Source organism: Oncorhynchus kisutch, linkage group LG18 (genome assembly GCF_002021735.2).
Source record: "Oncorhynchus kisutch isolate 150728-3 linkage group LG18, Okis_V2, whole genome shotgun sequence".
In the NCBI taxonomy this organism is placed as follows: Eukaryota; Metazoa; Chordata; class Actinopteri; order Salmoniformes; family Salmonidae; genus Oncorhynchus; species Oncorhynchus kisutch.
The window spans coordinates 58,990,825-59,017,639 of NC_034191.2; the positions used below are offsets into that span (position 1 = coordinate 58,990,825).

The 26,815-nt window shown below is 41.5% G+C and overlaps 2 protein-coding genes across 7 annotated transcripts in view; both read left to right on the forward strand.

Moving 5' to 3' along the window:
- Window positions 1-125: 125 nt before the first annotated feature.
- Window positions 126-14,139, forward strand: LOC109908711 (cAMP-responsive element modulator). 3 transcript variants are annotated; one of them, XM_031796389.1, is made up of 7 exons: window positions 126-611; window positions 1,062-1,137; window positions 1,286-1,386; window positions 1,473-1,597; window positions 4,444-4,632; window positions 10,921-11,077; window positions 12,809-14,139. In XM_031796389.1, exons 2-7 carry the CDS (start codon window positions 1,072-1,074, stop codon window positions 12,951-12,953), a joined length of 783 nt encoding a protein of 260 aa, XP_031652249.1. In that variant the 5' UTR covers window positions 126-611; window positions 1,062-1,071; the 3' UTR covers window positions 12,954-14,139. The 3 variants fall into 3 exon arrangements, with proteins under 3 accessions (XP_031652249.1, XP_031652248.1, XP_020362951.1); XM_031796388.1 differs by having other exon boundaries at window positions 13,213-14,139; XM_020507362.2 differs by lacking the exons at window positions 126-611; window positions 1,062-1,137; window positions 1,286-1,386; window positions 1,473-1,597; window positions 4,444-4,632 and adding an exon at window positions 8,450-9,686.
- A 4,829-nt stretch (window positions 14,140-18,968) lies between these two features.
- The window catches only part of ccny (cyclin Y), a 73,853-nt gene continuing 66,006 nt past the window's right edge, over window positions 18,969-26,815 (forward strand). For 3 of the 4 annotated variants that reach the window (XM_020507354.2, XM_031796391.1, XM_020507355.2), the window contains exon 1: window positions 18,980-19,627. In XM_020507354.2, the coding sequence (XP_020362943.1) occupies window positions 19,474-19,627 (154 nt within the window). In that variant the 5' untranslated portion in view covers window positions 18,980-19,473. Of the gene's footprint in view, window positions 19,628-26,815 lie in introns of all 4 variants that reach the window. The other variant, XM_020507356.2, reaches the window with a different exon arrangement.

The window sequence follows — 26,815 nt, forward strand, 5'->3', positions numbered from 1 at the left end:
AGCCAAAGGGGTCGATTCACTGACCTAAAACCACCAGATGTCGCTCGCTACTCACTTTTATTCGATCGATACTCTGCTACAAGTAGTAGGCTTAGCTACAGTAGCTATGGACAAAGTAACACAGACCTGAATGGCGATGAGCCTTCCGGATCAGACAAATCTCAAGATCTGGACCATGTGAATGGGTGTTACAGGGTAGATCGGGTGTGCACTTTGACTGGGGTGGGGATTTGGCGGCAGCAGTTCAACGTTCCAAGAAGAAAGTTAGCTCTGTCCAATCAAAAACACTTTAAATTATACGCATCGCGAGCGTACGATCTATTATGATTTTTAAATAAATACGGTTAAAATGTCCATTGAACTCTAATCGATAGCGATATTTGTTGATCTTAATTTTGAGGTATTTAGCCACACATTAGCCAACAACGCACCTAGACTCAGTTCACAGCCAGCTAAAGTCATTTATATTCGCAGTACTTTTCGAATTTGGTTTGGACGCCATTGAGTTCTTCGCAGATTTCAGCTGCATCGGAGCTGACGTGGTGTTACGTGTGCGTTGGTTCTCAGACCATCCATTCGAGGCGTAATCAGTGATTTAACGTTAATCAGTGGTAAGTTAGCGAGAGGAAAAAAACGATACTACCCGGCTAGCTAAGTTAGTAAGTAGCTAACGACTGCTTATTCAGCTTGTTACTTAGCTAGCGACTGTACCAATCTAATAATGTAACATCCAGTGGCCTAACTGTAACGTTAGGTTGCTAGCTTTAGCTGCCACCACCACCTTGATCATGCAAACGGACAGGATAGCTTGAAAGTGGAAACAATATGGTTGACTATTGTGAACCTTGCTAGCACCCAGTCACGGTCAAGACAAGAGTTTGTAATGTAGTTACGCTTAGGCACACAGTGTTCTGGCGTTGGTGACCCACAGTCAGGATGTGCAGTAGCACAGTGCAGGGTTTTGTTCCAACACAGTAACGTTAGCAATTGGCAGAGGTAGTGTATGACGACTAACGTGAATTAGCCAATCATTCATTTTCCCACCTTTTTGTTCTTTATAGGACGATTATCATGGCAAGCAATGCCTGTCAAATGCAGGAGCAGGGCAGCGGTGGTTCGCTATCATCACTAGCACAGGTATTTAAAATGGAGATGGACCTTCCTCAAAGTGCTATGATCTGCAGATGTCCATCATCCCTAAGCATAGTCTCCAGATGACTGTGATGCTGTTTCCTTGCATATAAGCCAGCCAGATCAACTGTTAATGGGAGATTTCATATCCCAGGTAGCAACAAGGAGAGCAAAATCAGAGGACAGAAACTCAAATGAAGATGTTTCTAATGCACACAACAGGAGAGAGCTTCCCTCCAGAAGACAGGCATACAGGTATTACTTTAAATTAAAGTGTAGAATAATAGAGCTGCAATACATTTATTTCACAGTCATCTTTGCAAATGTGTTTTTCTCCCCAGAAAAGTGTCTTCAGATCCAGCAGGTCCAAAAGTTGAAGAGATAAAAGAAGAGGTAGCACCTTGCAGTGTCCCACCAGGGCCCGGCATGCCAGCCTCTATTTATCAGACAAACCATGGCCAGTTCAGTAAGTCTCACTGGAAGGGACATGTGTTTCAAAATAAATATGTTTATTTAAAAATCCAGATGTATTTGACACATCTCAGTCTCTGATAATCCATAGTTGATTTGGTTATGTGAAAGGACAAGACCGCATACTACACGCTCTTAATTAATGAACTGATGTAATTGGCAGCTGTTTACACCATTTCTGCATAACCAAATCGCATGGGATGTCTGTATAATGCTCAAATGATGATATTCCTGTCGAGTACCTTTTCATTTTTAAACACGTAGGCATAACATTTTCACTTAATTTGAAGTTTCCAAGCTTTAACAACAAAACAAATCAATGATTGTTTAATTTTTTCCCCCTGGATATATTTATCAGTGGTGGCAAAGGTCATGAGGCCCCAAAAAAATGTAAATGTAAAAGTTCTGGTGACTTTCTATAATGACATTCTACTCTAAAATGAATGAAACAATTATAATATGCTGACAAATATAATTTCCCCCTCCATAATTAAGCCCAGCAACATATTGGTCCATATCAAATGAAATGTCACATGCACCAAATAAAACAAGTGTAGACTTTACCGTGAAATGCTTACTTATGACGAGCACATTCCCAACAATGCAGTTAAAAATAAGAAAATGAACAAATGGATACAAATAAAATAGTAACACAATAAAGAGGCTATATACAAGGAGTACCAGAACAGTGTATGAGGTAGTTGGGGTGATACATTTGATATTTTTGTACCTTTTTTATTTAACTAGGCAAGTCCATTAAGAACAAATTCTTATTTTCAATGACTGCATAGGAACAGTGGGTTAACTGCCTTGTTCAGGGGCAGCTCAGGATCCGATCTTGCAACCTTTCCATTACAAGTCCAACACTCTAACCACTAGGCTACCTGCCACCCCGAATGATTAAGGTAATACTGTATGTACATGTAGGTTTGATTAGGTGATTGATTGAAGTACATGTAGGAAGGGGGTGAAAAGCAGAAAATCCGGGTAGTTGTTTAATGAACTGTTCAGCAGTCTTATGGCATTGAGGTAGAAGCTGTTCAGGAGCCTTTTGGTCCCAGACTTGGTGGTCCAGTACCGTTTGGATCATAATAGGTCTTTAGTGATATGGAAACTGAAGAACTTGAAGCTCTCGACCGACCGTCTCAACTATAGCCCTGTCGATGTGAATGGGGGCGAACTCGGCCCTCTGTTTCCTGTAGTCCACAATCAGCTGACGTTAAGGGAGAGGTTGTTGTCCTGGCACCACACTGGCAGGTCTCTGACCTCCTCCCTGTAGGCTGTCTCATCGTCATCGGTGATCAGTCCTACCACCGTCATGTCGTCAGCAAACTTAATGATGATGTTGGAGTTGTGTGCGGCCATGTAGTCGTGGGTGAACAGGGAGTACAGGGAGGGGGCTAAGCACACACCCCTGAGGGCCCCCCATGTTGAGGGGCAGCGTAGTGGATGTGTTGTTGCCTATAATCACCACCTGCAGTTGACCTTCAAAGTCCAGTATCCAATTGCAGAGGGAGGTGTTTAATCCCAGGGTGCTTAGCTTATTGATGAGCTTGGAGTGCACTATCGTGTTGAGTGCTGAGCTGTAGTCAATGAACAGCATTCTCACGTAGGTGTTTCCATTGGCACGTTGAAGTCGGTAAAAGGTTAGCGTTGTCGCTAGCACAACAGGCTAGCTAGCTAGCTTAATTTCTATATTGCTTGCCATGGCATTGGCTATTAACTAGCTAGTTAACCAAGCAAACCAAATGACAGGTTTAATACAGTATGATGTAGCTACCTAGCTTTTAATATGACCTGGCCAGCTAAAATTCCTGCTAGCTCACGTTAGCTAACTAGCTTGTTTCAACTTTGATTTGCATGCTAACGTTAGGTAGCTAGCATTCGAGGGCTGACTGTTCTCATACAATTATATTGTGTAGTGCAAAAATTAATGGATCCAGCTATGTTGGTAATTTGTGTCATGTCTGACTACTGCAGTACTGTTTGTCCATGTGCTAACTAACAGCAACAAGCCCAGATGAGCTAGCTAAACTTTGTCAGCATTCAGCAGTGATCAGCTTCGTGGTTCAATAGAAATGGTGTCACCAGCCCGAATTCCATTTGAGCTGGCACCAGTTGTGAAACTGGGCTGCGCTGGCCCGGGTTTTCCTCGACCCAGCTGGAATTTGGCCCTAATTGGCCCTCCTTTTAAGTGCCAGTGGAAACTGGGCTTTATTAATGAAGCCAGTGACTGATGCGGAAAATCCTCAATGCCATCGGATGAATCACGGAACAAATTCCAACCTGTGCTAGTGAAACAGTCCTGTAACTTCATCGGAAGACTTACCTATTGATTGCATCGCTGGTACTTCATGTTTGATTTTTTTCTTGTAAACAGGAATTAAGAGGATGGAGTTATGGTCAGATTTTTCAAATGGAGGGCGAGGGAGAGCTTTGTATGCGTCTCGTATGTAGAGTAGAGGTGGTGGTAAATAGACAGCTATGAAAAATATAGATGAAAACTCTTGGTAAATAGTGTGGTCTACAGTTTATCATGAGGTATTCTAACTTGGGCGACCAGAACCTAGAGACTTCCTTAATATTAGAGTTTGCGCAACAACCGTTGTGGACAAAGATACACAATAACATATTGGTCCATATTATCAGGGAGGTGTGCTATTTAGCAATAAGCATGATCACCTTTAGTAGCCCAACTGATGCAGCGTAGTCACTGGCTATGAATAAATAAGCTGCAGCAGTAAGTTGCCGATCTGTATTTACCTCATTGGGCCAATCATTACCTATGGGGTAAATGCAGGCCCTGGGTCAATTTAACCCCTATTCGTTTGTTGTCCTCAGTTGCTTTTACTCAGGATGGTGCCATCCAGCTGACCAGTGCTCTACCTAGGGGACTACAGGCCTTGCAGCCTCTGACCATGTCCAACTCTGGAAACTCACAGTCTGCTGCAGCCATCGTCCAGTATTCCCAACAGTCAGGAGATGGCACTCAGCAGTTCTATATGCAAGGCAACAAGGGAATGGTAAAAGGTAAATGCTCTAGACCCTCACCATCAAGGTCTGCCATCAATTGGATTAGATTGGCTTATTAGCAGGGGTTAAATTGGGCCTGGGTTGAGAACGGCACCTATGATCCAAACGAGAGACAGGTGGGGATGAGCCCCAGTACCATTGGTTATGCGAATTTTGCCTACAACGATATCTCAAATTGTTGTCCACATTTTATTTTCTCAACCAACAATACGAGTAATCAACAGCAAAATCAGACAACCCCATAGTACAATAGTTGACCTATTTAGTTGGTCAGCTTATAAAAATGATAAAAAGAATCCTATTAAATTACTAGAAGGGCTATGTCATAAACCTTCGAAGATCCAGAATGGGGTGAAATGGCAGCCATATTGGTCATGGAGAAATCCAAACCAGTCTATATAATTGGAATGAATGGCACTAGAGGCATAATCTTGATTTTTACTTATGCAAGAAAAATATAACAAAGGGTGATATCAGAAATTGTGTTTTATAAATATTTTTTGTCAACTTTAAAATATTGTCATATAATCATAAATACATTTTATATGGGTTGTAATACCAATTTCCTGTATAAATAGCCTCAAATATATGTCAACAGACCATAAATGTATACATTTTTGTTTTCTTGGTAAGCTGAGCGATCTGTTGTATGATACAATATCAGTACTTGTTTCATTTACAACTTGTCTAAGGCTGTGGATTGACTGCGTAGGTGCCGTTAAAGAGGTCAATGGAACGCAGACCGTGGGGGATAGAAGGACACTGGATTGGCCAACATTCAACAAATCTAACAAAGTGGATATTCGTGAAATTCGTCATGGTTGATGTATTGTAACAGGCTCATAATGTGGTTACTAAAGTTTGATTTGGTTATACACTGAGTGTACAAATCATTAAGAACACCTTCCTAATATTGAGTTGCACCCCAACCATTTGGCCCTCAGACTCTACAAGGTGTCAAAAGCGTTCCACAGGAATGCTGGCCCATGTTGACTCCAATGCTTCCCATAGTTGTCAAGTTGGCTGGATGTCCTTTGGGTGGTGCATCACCTTCGATCAACATGGGAAACTGTTGAGCGTTTAAAACCCAGCAGTGTAGCATTGCTTGACGCAAACCGGTGCAGCTGGCCCCTACCACCATACTCCTTTCAAAGGCACTTACATATTTTGTCTTGCCCATTCATCCTTTGAATAACATACATACACAATCCATGTCTCAAGGCTTAAAAAATATTATTTAACCTGTCTCCCCTTCATCTACACTGATTGAAGTGGATTTAACAAGTGACACCTAGGGATTATAGCTTTCACCTGGTCAGTCTGTCATGGAAAGAGCAGGTGTTCTTAATGTTTTGTACACTAAGTGTATTTGGCTGGTTTCGCTGCATAACATTTAGAAGTTGTCCCTTTTTCAGGTTTAGAAGAAGTGACTTCGTATAAGCTGGTAGCATACAGTGGGGCAAAAAAGTATTTAGTCAGCCACCAATTGTGCAAGTTCTCCCACTTAAAAAGATGACAGAGGCCTGTAATTTTCATCATAGGTACACTTAAACTATGACAGGCAAAATGAGAAGAAAAAAAATCTAGAAAATCACATTGTAGGATTTTTTATGAATTTATTTGCAAATGATGGTGGAAAATAAGTATTTGGTCAATAACAAAAGTTTATCTCAATACTTTGTTATATACCCTTTGTTGGCAATGACAGAGGTCAAACGTTTTCTGTAAGTCTTCACAAGGTTTTCACACAGGGTTGCTGGTATTTTGGCCCATTCCTCCATGCAGATTTTCTCTAGAGCAGTGATGTTTTGGGGCTGTTGCTGGGCAACACGGACTTTCAACTCGCTCCAAAGATTTTCTATGGGGTTGAGATCTGGAGACTGGCTAGGCCACTCCAGGACCTTGAAATGCTTCTTACGAAGCCACTCCTTCGTTGCCCGGGCGGTGTGTTTGGGATCATTGTCATGCTGAAAGTTTCATCTTCAATGCCCTTGCTGATGGAAGGAGGTTTTCACTCAAAATCTCACGATACATGTCCCCATTCATTCTTTCCTTTACACGGATCAGTCGTTCTGTTCCCTTTGCAGAAAAACAGCCCCAAAGCATGATGTTTCCACCCCCATGCTTCACAGTAGGTATGGTGTTCTTTGGATGCAACTCAGCATTCTTTGTCCTCCAAAAACGACAAGTTGAGTTTTTACCAAAAAGTTATATTTTGGTTTCATCTGACCATATGACATTCTCCCAATCTTCTTCTGGATCATCCAAATGCTCTAGCAAACTTCAGACGGGCCTGGACATGTACTGGCTTAAGCAGGGGGGCACGTCTGGCACTGCAGGATTTGAGTCCCTGGAAGTGTAGTGTGTTACTGATGGTAGGCTTTGTTACTTTGGTCCCAGCTCTCTGCAGGTCATTCACTAGGTCCCCCTGTGTGGTTCTGGGATTATTGCTCACTGTTCTTGTGATCATTTTGACCTCACGGGGTGAGATCTTGCATGGAGCCCCAGATCGAGGGAGATTATCAGTGGTCTTGTATGTCTTCCATTTCCTAATAATTGCTCCCACAGTTGATTTCTTCAAACCAAGCTGCTTACCTATTGCAGATTCAGTCTTCCCAGCCTGGTGCAGGTCTACAATTTTGTTTCTGGTGTCCTTTGACAGCTCTTTGGTCTTGGCCATAGTGGAGTTCGGAGTTGACTGTTTGAGGTTGTGGACAGGTGTCTTTTATACTGATAACAAGTTCAAACAGGTGCCATTAATACAGGTAACGAGTGGAGGACAGAGGAGCCTCTTAAAGAAGGTCTGTGAGAGCCAGAAATCTTGCTTGTTTGTATGTGACCAAATACTTATTTTCCACCATAATTTGCAAATAAATTCATTAAAAATCCTACAATGTGATTTTCTGGATTTTTTTTCTAATTTTGTCTGTCATAGTTTGTGTACCTATGATGAAAATTACAGGCCTCTCATATTTTTAAGTGGGAGAACTTGCACAATTAGTGGCTGACTAAATACTTTTTTGCCCCCGGAACTGACCCTCTCACAATCGTTCAACCCAAATCACAGCCGTGCAATCCCAAAGAATTGTAGGCCTCTACAACCCTTGCCCATACTGCAAAAACATTCCAGGGAAAACACTAACCAGCTGTTGTTGAAGGTCCAATGCAGATGTTTTCTATCTCTATGTCAAATCATTTCTAGCAATTAATTACCTTGCTGTGATTATCAACGATTTAAAAAAAATTATAAACCTTAGCAAGAATTGAAATGGCTTCTCAAGCAAGAATTGTGCTAGGACTGTCTGGGTGGGGTCCAGTGGATGCTGCTGGGGGGAGGATGGCTGGAACAGATTAAATGGAATGGCATCAAACACATGGAACACTAGCCCGTCCTCAGGGAAAACTGAAAATTAGCTGTTATTGTCAGTGGTTTGGAACTCTTTCATAATGACTCATTTTCCGTATGGTGATGTCAACATGGAAGGCCAAAGTGCCATCTTACCAAAACAGGCAGAAATTTCAGGCAGTCTTTTCAAACAGCCCTTACACAAATTTTATTTAATTTTTGAAATTTAACCTTTATTTAACTAGGCAAGTCAGTGAAGAACAAATTCTTATTTTACAATGACGGCCTTCCGGGGAACAGTATGTTAACTGCCTTGTTCAGGGGCAGAACGACAGATTTTTTTACCTTGTCAGCTCGGGGATTTGATCCAACGACCTTTCGGTTAACGGCTCAACACTCTAACCATGAGGCTACCTGCCGCTCCAAAAAGGGCATTATCATAATTTTCACAGTATTATTCCAACCTCATTGTGTGGAAATATATATAAAACTCAGGAAAATCATGTTATTGACTGCACTGGACCTTTAAATTAGTCATCAAGGCTGTACTATTGCAAAGTACTCTTCATCAGGATCCCTGGCAAGAGTCTCCAGAAGCGCCAATATATCCAGAACAGCGCTGCCAGGATCTTGATGAGAGTGCAGAAACACCGTCACATCACCATCATCCTGGAATCTCTGCACTGGCTCCCTGTCTCATTCCCGGATTGAATTCAAAACCCTCTTGCTGTCTTTCCAGTGTACTCATGGCAGTGCCCCTTTTTATCTCAAATAACTTTTCTCCCTCCATAACCCCACCCGCACCCTCAGGTCAAGCAATATTCTGGTCTCCCACACCCCCCAGGACCAAGTTCCGCTCCTTGGGGGATCGGGCATTCTGCTCGACCGCCCCAAACCTCTGGAATGTACTCCCGGACCACCTGAAAGCACAACAGACTCTGGGCTCCTTTTAAAACGGGCCTAAAGACCTTTCTCTTTTAGGAAGGCTTTCTGTTGATAGCTGCTCTCCTTGGTGTCCTTGTCTCTTATAGTGTCAGCTGGGTTCTTTGTGTCAGTTGCCCTGTCTAGTTGTGTCCATTTCTTTTTCTATTTGGTTAAAAAAATCTTGATTTTATGCACTTAGAGATGATTCTGTATAATGAAAAGCGCTTTTAAAATGTATTAAATTATTAAAGCTTGGACACTTCAAATTAAGTGAGAAAAGTCACTCAACTGGAATGTCAGAATTTGAGCATTACATAGAAATCACATTGTACAGAAATTATGTTTACAGCAGTTTATTAAGTATTTAAGTAGTGTTAAGTAGAGTGATGTCATGTGTTTTTGTCAGTTTATGTTTGGGTATTGAATGTGAGTTATATAATACACTATCTAAAGTTTTAAAAAGCTGTACAAATAATCTTGAAAAACATGGTAATATGAAGACATTCGAGAAGCAACTCAAACCTTTTGTCGGACCAAAAAAAAAAAGAAGAAAAAAATCTATACGGGGTACATACCAGTGTAGGGGGAGGACTCAGAGCAATGCATGTCATCATTGACATCAGGAGGCAAATGATGTCATAGTGATGTCAATGCCCTTAATTGTGATTGCACACATAGCTGGTGGTTTTGGAGACATTTCTGTTAGAGAGCTAGGATAAAGGGTTTCTATTGGACCTCTTAAGAACAGATATGGCTGTTGCTGGGGATGAGACTGAGTCAGGTATGTTAACTTTAATCTTTTGCTTCATGAGAAAGTTGGAAGAGAAAATGGTAACTGTAGAGGAACTCTTCTGCCTTTGTGCGACACTAATACTGTACAGCCTGCGTAGCCTCTGCTTTTTGGATTCATGATTAACTGTAGAAGATTGTTATTGTATGATAATATCACAGTTGTCTACAGACATTAGCTAATAAAATAGAAAGAAAATGTTCTATAAAGGTATTGAACTCACCATGACGTAATAAAGGTATTGAAAATGTGTTGATATCCAGAGAGCTGAGGTTTTTAAGATATGACACAGTTGTTGTATTGCTTAGGATTTATTTTCTTCTCAAAGCAAGTACATTACAATTGACATGTCATTTAACATGAGTATCCTTGAATGTCTTGGTTTGACTTTTAGAAAACTGCGAAACATCCTGGGAAATATCAGTCTTGTGAAATAAAAAGCAGATTGCAACACGCTGAATACGATTGGAAAATGTTCAGTGTTTGCCTGTGCGCTCTGTCTGTCCATCCCCCCCTCCCCTCTCTTCTCTCCCTCTCTGTGAAATGCTTCGATGCTCTGCCCACTCAAAGCACACACACACACACAGTGGCTGACGTCACTTGTTTTCCTGGAACAGGACCCCAGCAGGGAAATGTAAATGCTAACCGGCAAATAAGATGGACATTGACGTCAGTCCCAGTCATGCTGTGATTACAGGCCGTTCCTTTTGCGTTACCAAATTAATCACCATATGCAATGATATGCAGGCAGCTCCCATGGCACAGAGAAGGTTTATTTAAGGAGAAGTAGGCTACTGTACATAGAGATGGGAATAACACTCTCAGTGCTTCATCAAATGGTTTGCTTCTACAAAACAATGTTCTTTGTTCTCTGACTGATTTTGGATGGAATTATGCACAAATTGAAACTATCATGTTGAATTGAAATTCAAATAGTACAATTCCTAGGCATTTTATTTTGTTCAGCTCTCTGTAGAGCCTGTCTGTGTAGCGATCTTTTCCTCTCTCACGTCACCACTCACACCCATAGGAATCGGATGACATCAGAACCTTATTGCGTAATCCCACCGACGTATTCTTCCATACCTTTTAGTCACTGTGAATTAATTAGACAACCTACCTTTCTATGCTTTTAAGGTGGTGGATGCCTTCTGTTCAGCAAGTTAGCAGCTAATACAAATGGTAGTGCTCTAAGAAGTGTTCCCCATTACTGTGTTTCTGTCAGCTTCCACTGGTGACATGTCAGGCTACCAGATCTGCACTCCCACCTCCAGCCTGCCCCAGGGCGTTGTGATGGCTGGCTCCCCAGGCTCCCTGCACAGCCCCCCACACGTGACTGACGAGACCACACGCAAGAGACAACTCCGCCTCATGAAGAATAGGTAGTCTACACCCACATAAAAAAATACTACAGTTTACTATAGAATACTACAGTACTTACTATAGAAGTATGTAGTATACTGTAGAATACTATACCACACACTAGTATCCCTCGATCATGTGTCGTACTTAGTATAGATTTTTGTAGTATACTGTAGAATACTATAGTAAATAATATGGTATTATCCACACAAAAAACACTGTAGTAAATAATATAGGAATGTCAGCAAAAACACTACAGTCCACAAAAACAAGACCTTTTTTAAACTACAGTATTTAAATTGCATGTACACTGCCAATTCCCCTCCCCCATATTCTAATTTGTGCCACCCGTGCCAAGTATTGTGTTCCCTATGGTTACATACCTACAGGTAATGGAGCATTTACCCTTTTAGTATTTCTCCAGTAGGTTTCCTCAAGGAGAAAGTCCCACACGTTTTTGTAAAAAATAATAAAACAAAAACACTAAAGTAAATGCTACAGTATGCTAGAGTCTGCAAAAACACTACAGTAAATACTACAGTATGCTAGAGTCTGCAAAAACACTACACTATACTACAGTCCCCCCAAAATACATGAAATACTACAGTCCACAAAAACACTACAGTAAATACTACACTATACTACAGTCCCCCCAAAATACATGAAATACTACAGTCCACAAAAACACTACAGTAAATACTACACTATACTACAGTCCCTCCAAAATACATGAAATACTACAGTCCACAAAAACACTACAGTAAATACTACACTATACTACAGTCCCCCCAAAATACATGAAATACTACAGTCCACAAAAACACTACAGTAAATACTACACTATACTACAGTCCCCCCAAAATACATGAAATACTACAGTCCACAAAAACACTACAGTAAATACTACACTATACTACAGTCCCCCCAAAATACATGAAATACTACAGTCCACAAAAACACTACAATAAATACTACACTATACTACAGTCCCCCCAAAATACATGAAATACTACCGTCCACAAAAATACTACAGTCCACAAAAATACTATAGTATACTACAGTCCAAAAACACTACAGTGAATACTACACTATACTACAGTCCCCCAAAAATACATTAAATACTACAGTCCACAAAAACACTACAATAAATACTATAGTATACTACAGTCCAAAAACACTACAGTGAATACTATAGTATTCTTGCCATGGTATACACTATAGTATTTTTTTCATGTGGGTACTAAACAGCCTTGTGATCGATTCCTGCATGAGAATGTTGGCTAATCATGATGGAACAGATAATCATAAAAATGCTAATAACTAGATTTTTTCATTCATAAATGCTACTAATTAACATGCATGTGCTGTATACTGCCTTTTTTGAGTGCCACCATTTGCCTCAGAACACACACGGACATGCTTGTGCATTTTTGTGCTTTCACCTGAATGTTTGTCACTAAAGACTATCTTTTCTGTTGACATTTACACTGCAATTGCATGTAGTATTATGTCACGATTTTGCACAGGCAAATGTAGTCTCCTGCATGTTGATTTTTGTCAAATGCCTAATTAGTCACTCTGTGGTGGTGTTATTGCTTAAGTTCGTTACCATTATCAGTCTTGACTGAAACTTACTGTGAGTGATTGTTAAAATTCTGGATGTAAGCCTTTCTTGTTATGGACGTATGGCCTTGGTATCTTTGTCTGTAGCTACCAGTCTTTTTACGGAGGCTGTGTGTTGTTGCTTCCAGGGAGGCTGCCCGCGAGTGTCGCCGAAAGAAGAAGGAATATGTAAAATGTCTTGAGAATCGGGTGGCTGTGCTCGAAAATCAAAACAGGACTCTCATTGAGGAACTAAAAGCGCTTAAAGACATCTATTGCCACAAAGTTGAATGACCACAGACTGCTAATGGCTTGAGGGTGTGCGCCGCAGTAACAGTTTACAGATAACTGTAAGGGTATCCTGGAGAATCCGCTTTGACTCGATGTCCAGCATCTGCTCTCACACACCAAAATATAAAAAAACAACACCTCTTTTCCCGATCCACTTGTTTAGAAGATATGTTCCGTACTGTCGTCATACAACATTTTACAGTATCTGGCCAGTTGTGGCGCGAGTATTATGAGGTGCCCCTGTTGCTTTTCCTTGTTGCAGGCAGGCAGCCAAAGAGTGCCGGCGGAGGAAGAGAGAGTATATTCGCTGTCTGGAGACTCGCCTCACCATGCTGGAGGCCCAGAACAAGAAGCTCATGGATGAGCTAAACTACTTTAAGGAAATGTATGGAATTAAGTCGAGTCAGTAACAGTACAGCATACTGTACATACACACCCTGTAGAGACATGTTATTTATGCCTATCATAACCAGCTACTGTACATAACATTGCACAGTAATGTGTTTATTTTCAATCAAATATGCCATATGGTTGTATGGCATTCGCTTTTAAATTGTTTTAAATATTCTCATCGAAGATCTGTTATTTGAAGATTTATCAGACAAAATGCTCCCAGAAGTTTATCTTGAATGACATGTGGAGTCTCAGGCCTGCACATATAGCAATGTATAGGCATTATTTTGTAGAGACTAGGGCTTGCATAGAGAGCTCTATCTTAAATGACATTTTACAAAGAAACTAACCAGCATATTACTGTTCTATAAGAGGGATAAAAAATACAAATAAAAAGTTTATTGTACTATTTCATTACTATTTATTTAGTTGTTTTTTATTGTTAGAAATCTTATATGCTTCATGCACAGTGCTTTTTTGTTTTACATTTCTGTATTTAATCTTCGTAAAGAGATGTTTTATTGGTTGAATGTAAATTAATATTTACCCTGATGTCACAAAGCACAAACCTGCCAAGCTTTTGTTCATTTGTTTGTAATGTTGTTAAAAGTTTGTCTAAAGCAATTCAGCTAAGTTAACCCATGACCCTTCTTGAATGTATTTCTCTAATCTGCACTATTGTTCAAATTCAAGTATATTGTTTTGTAAGTGAAAAACACCTTATAATGCTTTGATATCAATTTGATTCTCAAATCAAATGTTTTCCACAGCATTAAAAATCAAATTTTTGGTGTGATCTCTCTGTATTTTACTTAACTGAGGTACTTTACAATGGTACTTTACAATGAATGAAAACATTTGCTTACTTACAAAAGATGCATCATAATATGCCTGCCTGTACCAAATCTCCAGCTATGAATATACATTTGATTAATTACATTTGATAAATATACAGTGCATTCAGAAAGTATTCAGACCCCTAGAATATTCCAAATGTTGTTACGTTACAGCCTTATTCTAAAATTGATAAAAATAAAATGTCCTCGGTATTCTACACACAATACCCCATAATGACAAAGCGAAAATGGGTTTTTAGAAATTTTAGTAAATAAATAAAAAACAGAAACACCTTATTTGCATAAGTATTCAGACCCTTTGCTATGAGACTCGAAGTTGAGCTCAGGTGTATCCTGTTTCCATTGATCATCCTTGAGATGTTTCTACAACTTGATTGGAGTCCACCTGTGGTAAACTCAATTGATTGGACATGATTTGGAATGGCACACAACTGTCTATAAAAGGTCCCACAGTTGACAGTGCATATCACAGCAAAAACCAAGCCATGAGGTCGAAGGAATTGTCCGTAGAGCTCCGAGACGGGATTGTGTCGAGGCACAGATCTGGGAAAGGGTACCAAAACATGCCAAGGGTCATGTCTGGAGGAAACGTGGCACCATCCCTACGGTGAAGCATGGTGGTGGCAGCATTATGCTGTGTGGATGTTTTTCAGCGGCAGGTACTGGGAGACTAGTCAGGATCGAGGCAAAGATGAACGGTGCAAAGTACAGAGCGATCCTTGATGAAAACCTGCTCAGGACCTCAGACTGTGGCGAAGGTTCACCTATCAACAGGACAACGACCCTAAGCACACAGCCAAGACATCGCAGGGGGGGGCTTTGGGATAAGTCTGAATGTCCTTGAGTGGCCCAGACAGAGCCCGTTGGAACATCTCTGGAGTGACCTGAAAATAGCTGTGCATTAACGTGCCCCATCCAACCTGACAGAGCTTGAGAGGATCTGCAGAGAAGAATGGGAGAAACTCCCCAAATACAGGTGTGCCAAGCTTGTAGCGTCAAACCCAAGAATGCTCGAGACTGTAGTCGCTGCCAAAGGTGCTTCAACAAACTACTGATTAAGGCGTCTGAATACTTATGAAAATGTGATATTTCAGTTAATTTATGTTTTTTTTTTTTTTTACAGTTTTTGTGTTCTCATTATGGGGTATTGTGTGTAGATTGATGAGAGAAACATTTTTCAATTTTAGGATAAGGCTGTAACGTAATAAAATGTGGAAAAAGTCAAGGGGTCTGAATCCTTTCTGAAGGCACTGTGTACCTGAAAAGTAAGAGTTTTCAATTATGTTAAAGTAATTAGCTACAATTTAATCGCAGCATCATATGAGGCTATTGGATAACTAGCATGGACTACTTGTTATAATGCCTGGCACAGACACATCACTATCAATTGGGTTATTTAACATTTGCCAACTTAATCGCTTATCCAAGGGCCAAGCTGTGTACTGTATGTGTACCACTCTGTTGACTTGGGTGGGAGATTTATCACCTTGTTCTGTTGATTGCCAGTCTTGGCTTGGCTTTCTTTACAGAACATGCTGTGCTGTACTTTGAATAAGACACTATGATTGTACAGTCCTCAAGGCTGCCACGGTATTGATGCAGGGAGTCTTTTTTTCTCTCACCTTTTGCTCCTGTCGATAACAATTTAGCTTACTGTACAAGCATCCATGCCTCGACGCACTTATCACAAATGTTGTTGAAGGTTCTCGGAATTTGAGATAATTTCTAGGCACCAGTGCACCTAGAAAATGTTTATTAAATGGCAAAATGATATTTGTGCCACTGGGTGAAAGCGAAGTTGTTACATTTGTATCATATTTGGGCGACGAGCAAAGTCTATACATTGTATCATTCATTTTACCTCTGATTGTGATTGTGAAAAGGAAATTCAACTCCACCGTCTTGAGGGTTTACGGATTTTAATGTTTAAGGAGGTTTTTATAAGTTTCAAAATTGCCTCCTATTGGTTAGATTTCTAACAATCACATTATGTTTTGTGTTGTATTCCCATTGTTATTGGTCCCTGAACCCATTGGTGACCATTTTTTAAATATATTAAAGCCTCCTTTGGTTTTCTGTTCTGTGAACCATGATTAATGAGAACTGCTCGTCTCCATCCGAAACTGTTAAAAAGTTATGATATTAGTGAGGTACATTTTTTAAAATTTCTATCTCAGAATCACAGGTAAAATGTTATAATTTTATAAACCATGTCACTGTCCATTTTAAATTAGCTTATTCACGGGCCGCTAACTATTTGTTTAACAAACCTTGTCCAATCATTTTACCTAGCTGGCTAACAACCTGTAACTTGCCCAGGTGGCCTATGATGTAAAATGGCAGGAAAGGGTCTGGATAGGCTAGTCCAGGTATGTGCTCCAAAGGTAGGATTTTTCTGGTGTTCCTATACTACTTTACTTCTATAAACAAAAAAGTTGTGTTTGAGCCCTATAGATATATTTGAGTTTCTAAGCAATTTCACCATAAATCAGATTTGATAGAATGGAGGTAGGGTTGCCGCAATGGCTATCTGTTGAGAAAAGCCTGCACGTGGCTAATGCTTTTCCAATTCTTGCTTTACTGTATTCATGCACCAACATATACAGCACCGTTTGTATTTTTGGCCGGCACTGGTAGTTACGTTTGGGATGTGCATATAACCCACAGACACACTGCTATTGAACCAGCTGCAAAGGACGAGTCAGCCCAGTCCCCTAACCCTAGCTTCATGTCCACATCCCGGTTCAACCCAAATCCTGGCTTCAACCACAACCTAGAACTACTAAACCAAACCCTAGCTTCATATCCACATCTCAGTTCCACCCTAACCCTAGCCAAACGGGACGGGACGGAGGACCTGCCCCTGCCTCTGTCGTTCTGCCCCTGAGCAAGGCAGTTAACCCACTGTTCCCTGGGTGCCAAAGACGTGGATGTGGATTAAGGCAGCTCCCCGCACCTCTCTGATTCAGAGGGGTTAGGTTACATGTGGAAGAGACATTTCAGTTGAATACATTCAGGTGGACAACTGACTAGGTATCTCCCTTTCCCTTTCCTTTCTATATCGGTCGGCTGATACAGGACGAGTAAAGCCCCAGTGCACTACTTTTGTGAGAAAAACAAACAAAAAAATGTAGGATTGTTTTTTTTTCTTCCGATTTTTCAGGGGGTGCTGCAGCACACTCAGCACCCCTAGTTCCTGTGGCTATGTCCCTATTTAACCCCTGATTATGAAACAACAAGCTGAACTCACTACCATTCAGAGAGAAAAGACAGTGCAGTAGAACATGAGGAGAGGATTTCTGAAAGTAATGTGTCCAATATCTGAGACTGAACAGTTTGACACACAAATAATGTGTCTGTGGTTGAATTGCAGAAAAGCAGTATAGGCTACTATTTTGAGGCTCATGTGTAATTTTCCATGTAAGACGCTTGCTCTCCCTAGTGGACAGTGGGCGGCAGGTAGCCTAGCGATTAAGAGCGTTGGATCAGTAACTGGAAGTTTGCTGGTTTGAATTCCTGAGCGTTCTTGCTGAAAACTCTGTTGATGTGCCCTTGAGCAAGGCACTTAACCTTAATTGCTCCTGTAAATCACTCTGGATTAGAGTGTCTGCTGAATGACAAAACTGTGTTATCACATGATTTTGATTTGAGATCCTTTCTCCACCATGTGGATACATTTACAAGTGCTACTTGACCATTCGAACGTCATCTTAATCCTCATAACCGTGCAATGCTTTCTTTAGCCTATAACCACTGTCCTATAAGTAAGGGTATGCAATAAAGACCTACAACCCTTTACCCCTAAAACTTCTCCCAGAGTAAGCAAAGTCTCTCTCACAGATCCTCTGTCACTTCGCACTTTCAATTTTTTTTATTTTATTTAACTAGGCAAGTCAATAAAGAACAAATTATTTTTTACAATGACGGCCTACCCTGGTCAATTGTGCACCGCCCTATGGGACTCCCAGTCATGGCCAGGTTGTGATACAGCCTGGAATTGAACCAGGGTCAGTAGTGACACCTCGAGCACTGAGACGCAGTGCCTTAGGCCGCTGCAACACACGGGAGCCCAGATTTTCAAACCTTGCAGACTTCAAAATGTGCATCAGTTGGTTTTGTGTTTACTGAGGCAAGTGACGGTGAATGGAAAACCGCTTGCAGTAGACCTGCACGGCTCCCCACTCAGTTCAACAGCATCACAAAACAAGTCTCTTGATGTAGCCTTTTTCAACATTTGTATTAGGTTTCTGACTTGTAATGAGATGTCTGCACCAGTAGGACGCACTAAAGCACTACAGCAGACAATATATATAGCTCTGCTGATACCAATGTAACTACTACAGTACATTATAGCTTGTATTTCACATATGTCCCATTTCTATACATTGTCGTGAACACAGTTCAGTCTATAGAGGCATGTCAGGACATTGACAGATGAAAGTGTGCCATCCACTATAATAGATTATACATCAGGATTCCTTTCTGTTTACATTAACATTCACTAATCCCAGATAATCGCACAGAGGCATTTACTGTTAATTAATGGCAACAGGCCATTTTCAACCACATTCGATAGCCCTACAATAGATTAACGGATGGCTGGTCTTCAATCAATTGATGGGAGATTCAAATATCATTTTTAACATTGTAGACTGTTTTGAATGGCACACAATTCACTACTTGAACAGGGGGAAAAGTAAACCTAGGCTACAGTATGGTATGGTCCTTTCTCATGTATTTGAGCGAGCTAGTTTGTAACCACCCACTTGAACCGGAACCTTTTCCATCAAACGGCTACAGTGTTGCTTGCTGTAAGTGTTGCTTGCTCCACTGACAAACGGAATGCGTCGGTTACAATGCAGCGCTGTATCTTGAACGAGATCAGAGTTTTATTCGAATAGTTCTAAAATGAATAAAACGACATTGCAGATTTGGTTCAAATTGTAAGGGAACAGCCGACGGTAAACCTGGAGATTGCGTGGGCAGAGCAGATTTCTGGGTCCGCGGGGGGATTTGGCTCAGGGGGAGTAGCCTAGCATTCTGATGTATTTGTTCCTTCTAGTTTTAAATGGCTCTATGTTACAGCTGCCGCAAGTCAGGACCGGACAAGGGTGTGTAATAGAGCTGCAGAAATATTCGTTCGATCTACCCGCGCGCTGACAAAGAATCCGCGTTGACGCCCTATATCTCTCTCATCCATCCATTTCGAGACCTAGGAAGACGCTGACGGAAAATATACTTTAGCCTTTCTAGCCTACTACAGGGACCTAACGATGGGGAACACCACCTCCTGCTGCGTATCGTCGAGCCCCAAGATCCGGAGAAATGCCCATTCGAGGCTAGAACCCTACCGCCCTGAAGCGGAGCTGAGTAGAGAGGATACGGGCTGCAACCTACAACACATCAGCGACAGAGAGAATATGGACGGTAGGACATAAGTCATGTGTTCTTCCCACACTCATGCGAGGTTTAAGTGTTATTGAATGCGATTTTTTGTTGTTGTTAATAGCCTATATTTGGTTGGGGCCTATAACATGTTAGGCTAAAGGAAATTGATGGTTAATGTCATGATTATGGAAAACACAATTTAGATGGGGCAATGCACATGAAACATAGAAAAAACAACTTAAACAAAAACTGTTCTTGCAATGCAGTCATTTCCCTTATACCCAGAAAAGAATCCATCATGCTTGGCTCCTAAATTTAAAAAATCCCCTAACTTACTCATTCAGTTATCCATTATGAGAATCCCCCACCCCCAAATGGCACCCTATCCCCAAGGCCCAATAGTGCACTATATAGGAAATAGGGTGCCATTCAGAATGCATCCTGTGACGTCTGTCAGTGCCTGTGGGACCGGGGCTGGGCTGGACTGCCTTCCTGGGTTTGTGTGTGTGTTGGTCGGAACTGGGGAGAGTCGAGTCCTCTGCTCTGGGCCCCTCTATAGGGCCCTTCCATGCAATGGGTGTGTTATGGGAGGACCAAAGAGCTTATGGAGTCCACTATCTGTGTGTGTGTGTGTGTGTGTGTGTGTGTGTGTGTGTGTGTGTGTGTGTGTGTGTGTGTGTGTGTGTGTGTGTGTTAGTGGTGTGCGGTTCAGCTGTTTGTTCACCTGCACCAGCCTGAAAATTTCTAATAAACAATCCGCAACCGCCCAACTGTATGTGAAAATCTGAGGCCTGCACCCGACCCTAACCTGCTAATATAGAAAATGCGCTGTGGGCTACAGTCAGATATTGCAGAACTATTTTTTTTTGACAGAGGGTGCAAGATTTTTTGTTGTTGCCTGATTTAGATATGTTTCTGCTGATAATTTCCAACATTTTGGTAGGCTATTTGTTAGTCAACTTGCCTATAATTAAGTACATTCAGCTTCTCTTCTGTCATGAAATGTTGCCCTAGAAGACTAAATAAACCCTTGCTCACCAGAATAATATCATAGATCGATAGAATTCAGTTTGGCTTGGATGCATATTTTATGTAGTTGAAATAGCCTACTATGAGCTTTTATGAAGCTGATAATGATAACACCTCTACAGATGGTATCTGTGGCAGGAAGCCTAGCAGTTAAGAGCATTAGGACAGTAACCAAAACGTTGCTGGTTTGAATCCCTGACCCGGCAAGGTGTAAAAACATGCTGCTCTGTTCTTGAGCAAGGCAGTTAACCCCCAACAACAACAGCTCCCCATGCGGCGCGGATGTCGATTATTCTCATTTCTCTCTGGTGAAAGAAATGCATCATATTTCTTCACTCCTGTTCCTGAGTAAAAATGTTGCTTACATTTGGTGTATAATTTTACTGCAAGAAATGCTCCATTTTGCAGAAGTTAATATTAAGGTTATGTGAGAGGTTATAGACCTACAGTCAGTGTCCAGATTTCAGTTTAATTTAAGAAGTGGGGGGACATATATATATATATATACACACATACAGTAGCAGTCAAAATGTTGGACACACCTACTCATTCAAGGGTTTTTCTTTATTTTTACTATTTTCCACATTGTAGAATAATAGTGAAGACATCAAAACTATGCAATAACACATATGGAATCATGTAGTAAACCAAAGAAGTGTGAAACAAATCAAAATATATTTGAGATTCTTCAAAGTAGCCACCCTTTGCCTTGATGACAGTTTTGCACACTCTTGGCATTCTCTCAACCAGCTTCATGAGGAATGCTTTTCCAACAGTCTTGAAGGAGTTCCCACATATGCTGAGCACTTGTTGGCTGCTTTTCCTTCACTCTGCGGTCCAACTCATCCGAAACCATCTCAATTAGGTTGAGGTCGGGTGATTGTGGAGGCCAGGTCATCTGATGCAGCGCTCCATCACTCTCCTTGGTCAAATAGCCCTTGCACAGCCTAGAGGTGTGTTTTGAGTCATTGTTCTGTTGAAAAACAAATGATAGTCCCACTAAGCGCAAACCAGATCTGATGGCGTATCGCTGCAGGATGCTGTGGTAGCTATGCTGGTTAAGTGAGCCTTGAATTCTAAATAAATCACTGACAGTGTCACCAGCAAAGCACCGCCACACCATCACACCTCCTCCTCCATCCTTCACGGTGGGACCCACACATGTGGAGATCATCCGTTCACCTATTCTGCGTCTCACAAAGACACGGTGGTTGGAACCAAAAATCTGAAATTTGGATTCATCAGACCAAAGGACAGATTTCCACTGATCATGTTTCTTGGCCCAAGCAAGTCTATTCTTCTCATTGGTGTCCTTTAGTAGTGGTTTCTTTGCAGCAATTCAACCATGAAGACCTGATTCCCGCAGTCTCCTCTGAACTTGATGTTGAGATTTGTCTGTTACTTGAACTCTGTGAAGCATTTATTTGGGCTGCAATCTGAGGTGCAGTTAAATCTAATGAACTTCTCATCTACAGCAGAGGTAACTCTTGGTCTTCCTTTCCTGTGGCGGTCCTCATGAGAGCCAGTTTCATCATAGCGTTTGATGGTTTTTGTTACAGCACCTGAAGAAACTTTCAAAGTTCTTGAAATTTTCTGGATTGACTGACCTTCATGTCTTAAAGTAATGATGGACTGTCATTTCTCTTTGTTTATTTGAGCTGTTCTTGTCATAATATGGACTTGGTCTTTTACCAAATAGGGTTATCTTCTGTATACCATCCGTACCTTGTCACAACACAACTGATTGGCTCAAATGCATTAAGAAGGAAAGACATTCCACAAATTAACTTTTAACAAGGCACATCTCTTAATTGAAATGCATTCCAGGTGATTACCTCATGAAGCTGGTTGAGAGAATGCCAAGTGTGTGCAAAGCTGTCAAGGCAAAGGGTGGCGAAGACTCAAATATAAAATGATTTGTTTAACACTATTTTTTGGTTATTACATTAATTCCATATGTGTTATTTCATAGTTTTGGTGTCTTCACTATTATTCTACAATGTAGAAAATTGTAAATAAAGAAAGAAAGAAAAACCCTTTAATGAGTAAGTGTGTCCAAACTTTTGACTGGTACTATATACACTGCTCAAAAAAATAAAGGGAACACTAAAAAAACACATCCTAGATCTGAATGAATGAAATATTCTTATTAAATACTTTTTTCTTTACATAGTTGAATGTGCTGACAACAAAATCACACACAAATTATCAATGGACATCAAATTTATCAACCCATGGAGGTCTGGATTTGGAGTCACACTCAAAATTAAAGTGGAAAACCACACTACAGGCTGATCCAACTTTGATGTAATGTCCTTAAAACAAGTCAAAATGAGGCTCAGTAGTGTGTGTGGCCTCCACGTGCCTGTATGACCTCCCTACAACGCCTGGGCATGCTCCTGATGAGGTGGCGGATGGTCTCCTGAGGGATCTCCTCCCAGACCTGGACTAAAGCATCTGCCAACTCCTGGACAGTCTGTGGTGCAACGTGGCGCTGGTTGATGGAGCGAGACATGATGTCCCAGATGTGCTCAATTGGATTCAGGTCTGGGGAACGGGCGGGCCAGTCCATATCATCAATGCCTTACTCTTGCAGGAACTGCTGACACACTCCAGCCACATGAGCTCTAGCATTGTCTAGCATTAGGAGGAACCCAGGGCCAACCGCACCAGCATATGGTCTCACAAGGGGTCTGAGGATCTCATCTCGGTACCTAATGGCAGTCAGGCTACCTCTGGTGAGCACATGGAGGGCCAAACCGGTCATGCTGGAGGATGTTGCAGGCAGCAGAACGTTCTCCACGGCGTCTCCAGACTGTCACGTCTGTCACATGTGCTCAGTGTGAACCTGCTTTCATCTGTGAAGAGCACAGGGCGCCAGTGGTGAATTTGCCAATCTTGGTCTTCTTTGGCAAATGCCAAACGTCCTGCACTGTGTTGGGCTGTAAGCACAACCCCCACCTGTGGATGTCGGGCCCTCATTCCACCCTCATGGAGTCTGTTTCTGACCGTTTGAGCAGACACATGCACATTTGTGGCCTGCTGGAGGTCATTTTTCAGGGCTCTGGCAGTGCTCCTCCTTGCAAAAAGGCGGAGGTAGTGGTCCTGCTGCTGGGTTGTTGCCCTCCTACGGGCCTCCTCCACGTCTCCTGATGTACTGGCCTGTCTCCTGGTAGCGCCTCCATGCTCTGGACACTACGCTGACAGACACAGCAAACCTTCTTGCCACAGCTCGCATTGATGTACCATCCTGGATGAGCTGCACTACCTGAGCCACTTGTGTGGGTTGTAGACTCTGTCTACATGGAGTGAAAGCACCGCCAGCATTCAAAAGTGACCAAAATATCATCCAGGAAGCATAGGAACTGAGAAGTGGTCTGTGGTCACCACCTGCAGAACCACTTGGTCCTAAAGCATACCGTTACCTCATTTTGTATCACATTCCAAGGATAAAACGGGGACACACATTTTTTTGTGAAAGTTGCACCCCTGATTTGAAGTCCCCTTCTTTTGACAGTCGCCTCACAATCATCCTCTTTTACCACTTCACCAAATATTTTTAAAACATTCCTTTTATGGCCCTCCTCTTTCTTTTCAACTCTCCTTTATGCAGCTTTTCTCTTCATGAATTAAACTCTGACATTGTCCATTTTCCCTCGGTGGATCGGAGTTCACTTTTTCTGCCCGTTCCCAAAAGCATTTGGTGGTTGGTGTGTAGGCTATTTAGTGTGTGTATAATTAGGCCCCAAAGCTTAGACTTATGCACTAATGCCAGATAGCCTAAAATAATGAAATAAAAACCTAAATGTAGCCTATAGATATACGTTTTACAATAATTATATATTTATGGATTTCTTTTAAAGTGGCTATATGTCACTTTTTGGGCGACCTGACCAAATTCACATGGAAATGTGAGTTATACATCTATCATTCTACTTGAAAGCAAGACTAAAGCGGTAGATCTGCTCTATGTTTGCTATTTCTATGCCTCCCATTCTTAAGTTTTAGTTTTTTTAACTTTCGGTTTTGTACACCAGCTTCAAACAGCTGAATCAACCATATTTTTGCTTATGGAAAATATATTTCACAGTGGTTTAGACGGTACAATGATTCTCTACACTATAGTAGCTTATTCTGTATCAAAAACTGAAATTAAGCAAACTATAAAATTTTAGCAACCAGGAAATGGCTGAGCGATTTCTCCATAGTGCAACTTTAAGGTAGGCTATTGTTTTCTCTTTATTCAACCCGCCACCCACCCTTCATCCACACAGTATGTCTTGACTTCAAACCCGCCCGCCCTGCGGATATAACCGCGGGGGCTGGGGGTTGTGAGTCAACCCGCGCACCACTGTTGTGTTTGTGTTTATCCCGTACCAGCCTGTGTGTGTTTGTGGAGCTGGTCAGGCTACAGCCCTAATCTGGTGTGAGTTTAATACAGCGAGTGTGCTCTACAGCTGTTAAATGTTTTTAAGCAAGCAGAGCTCCCTTCCAGACAGGCAGCCTCCCTCCACAAATGCAATTTATACCTCTAGAACGAGACGGACAGAAGAAAAGGATCATGTGAGAGCAGATGCTGTATAGGGGCGAGAGGAGAACTGTGAGTTGAGATCTTAGCTGCCACAGGTTTTCTGTGGAAAGATCCATGTATAACCTATAGTTAGGACATTTATAGCCGTCATAGTATTGTGTTGGTGCAAATGTCTGGGGGTGAGGCTGACTACACTGCTCACGTCGCATACGTGAGCATTGCAAAATAAATGTAGAAATCTATATTATTCAATTACTGCACCCACACTGCTCGCGTGCGCCAACGAGCGTCTGCGTTGCCAATGGCTAAAATAGAAGTCCGTTCTATTTTTGACGCAGATCGGGCTGCATGTCCTGCCTCTCCCATCTCCTCATTATTTATAGAAGCAGGTACCCACGTGCCATCTCCTTATTGGTTATACCCACATGGGTGACTGAAAGACGAACGAGGTCAGTGGCGGTAATGCACCTAATTTATGAAAGTTGCCAATCACAAAAAAAGTCAAAAGAAGAAAAAGCCTAGAAGGAGGAGAGATGACTAGAAACGATTTAGTTGACCGTTTTATATGTCGATTAATTGTCGGAGCAGAGGACCTTGTGAATTTCAGGTAAAATAACAACTCAATGTTTATATTGAACAGCAAGCTAGCTAAATAGGACAAATTAGCTAGCGAGTGCAAGCTAGCTAGCTAAATTGCCATAAATGTTTAATGCTTTTTGACATGTCCCCAAATTAATGTAACTGGTTCAGAGTTTGTTTTGATATTTTAACCTGCGTGTTGTGATCGCGTTTGGTGTGGGTGGACAAAATACATTTATGCACGATGGCGCACGCACACAGCTGGTTTGGGTTCCGTGTTAGTCTATAATGATGAGATGTAGATTTTAGAGCCCGACCGATATGTTTTTTGAGGTACATTTTTTGGGGGGGAAAATTACCTATACTGATATATGGGCCCGATATACTGTTTTACTATAGGGAAATGAAAACTAGTTATTTTTCCATTCTGAATTCTCATCAATTGCCATCCAAAAGAGGAACTGTCCAATAACTATGCTTTAAATGTTGATTTAATACATTGTGACAATAATGACACATCGTGAGAATGGCCAGAAGTGTTTAGATCGGCATGCGGTTCCCTTTTCTCATCCTATTTATTCAATATCAGTTATTGTGGAGTCATCGGCAGGTATCGAGATAGAGGTAAAAGGCTAATATCTCTGTTAACCTCAGTGAACCGATATATCGGTCGGGCTCTAGTAGATTCAGTTTACCAGGAGAATGTAGGATGATTGCAGTGAACAGGTATACAGGTAGCCTGGAATCCAAACTGAATGTTGCTCTGTTTCATTGTGAAGCAATAGTGAAAAGGAGCGATAGTCCGTTTGGATTCGAGGCTAACTATTAGGACAGTTTGAGAATACAGACAAGTGATGATGAATAATGACCTATAAGTAATAGTATCATCCATGTGTTAGTAGTACGTGTGAGAGAGTGCTCCCGCACATTGGCTAACCGGGCTATCTGCATTGTGTCCCTCCACCCGCCAACCCCTCTTTTTACGCTTCTGCTACTCTCTGTTCATCATATATGCACACTTTAACCATACACACACGTACATACTACCTCAATAAGCCTGACTAACAGGTGTCTGTATATAGCCTTGC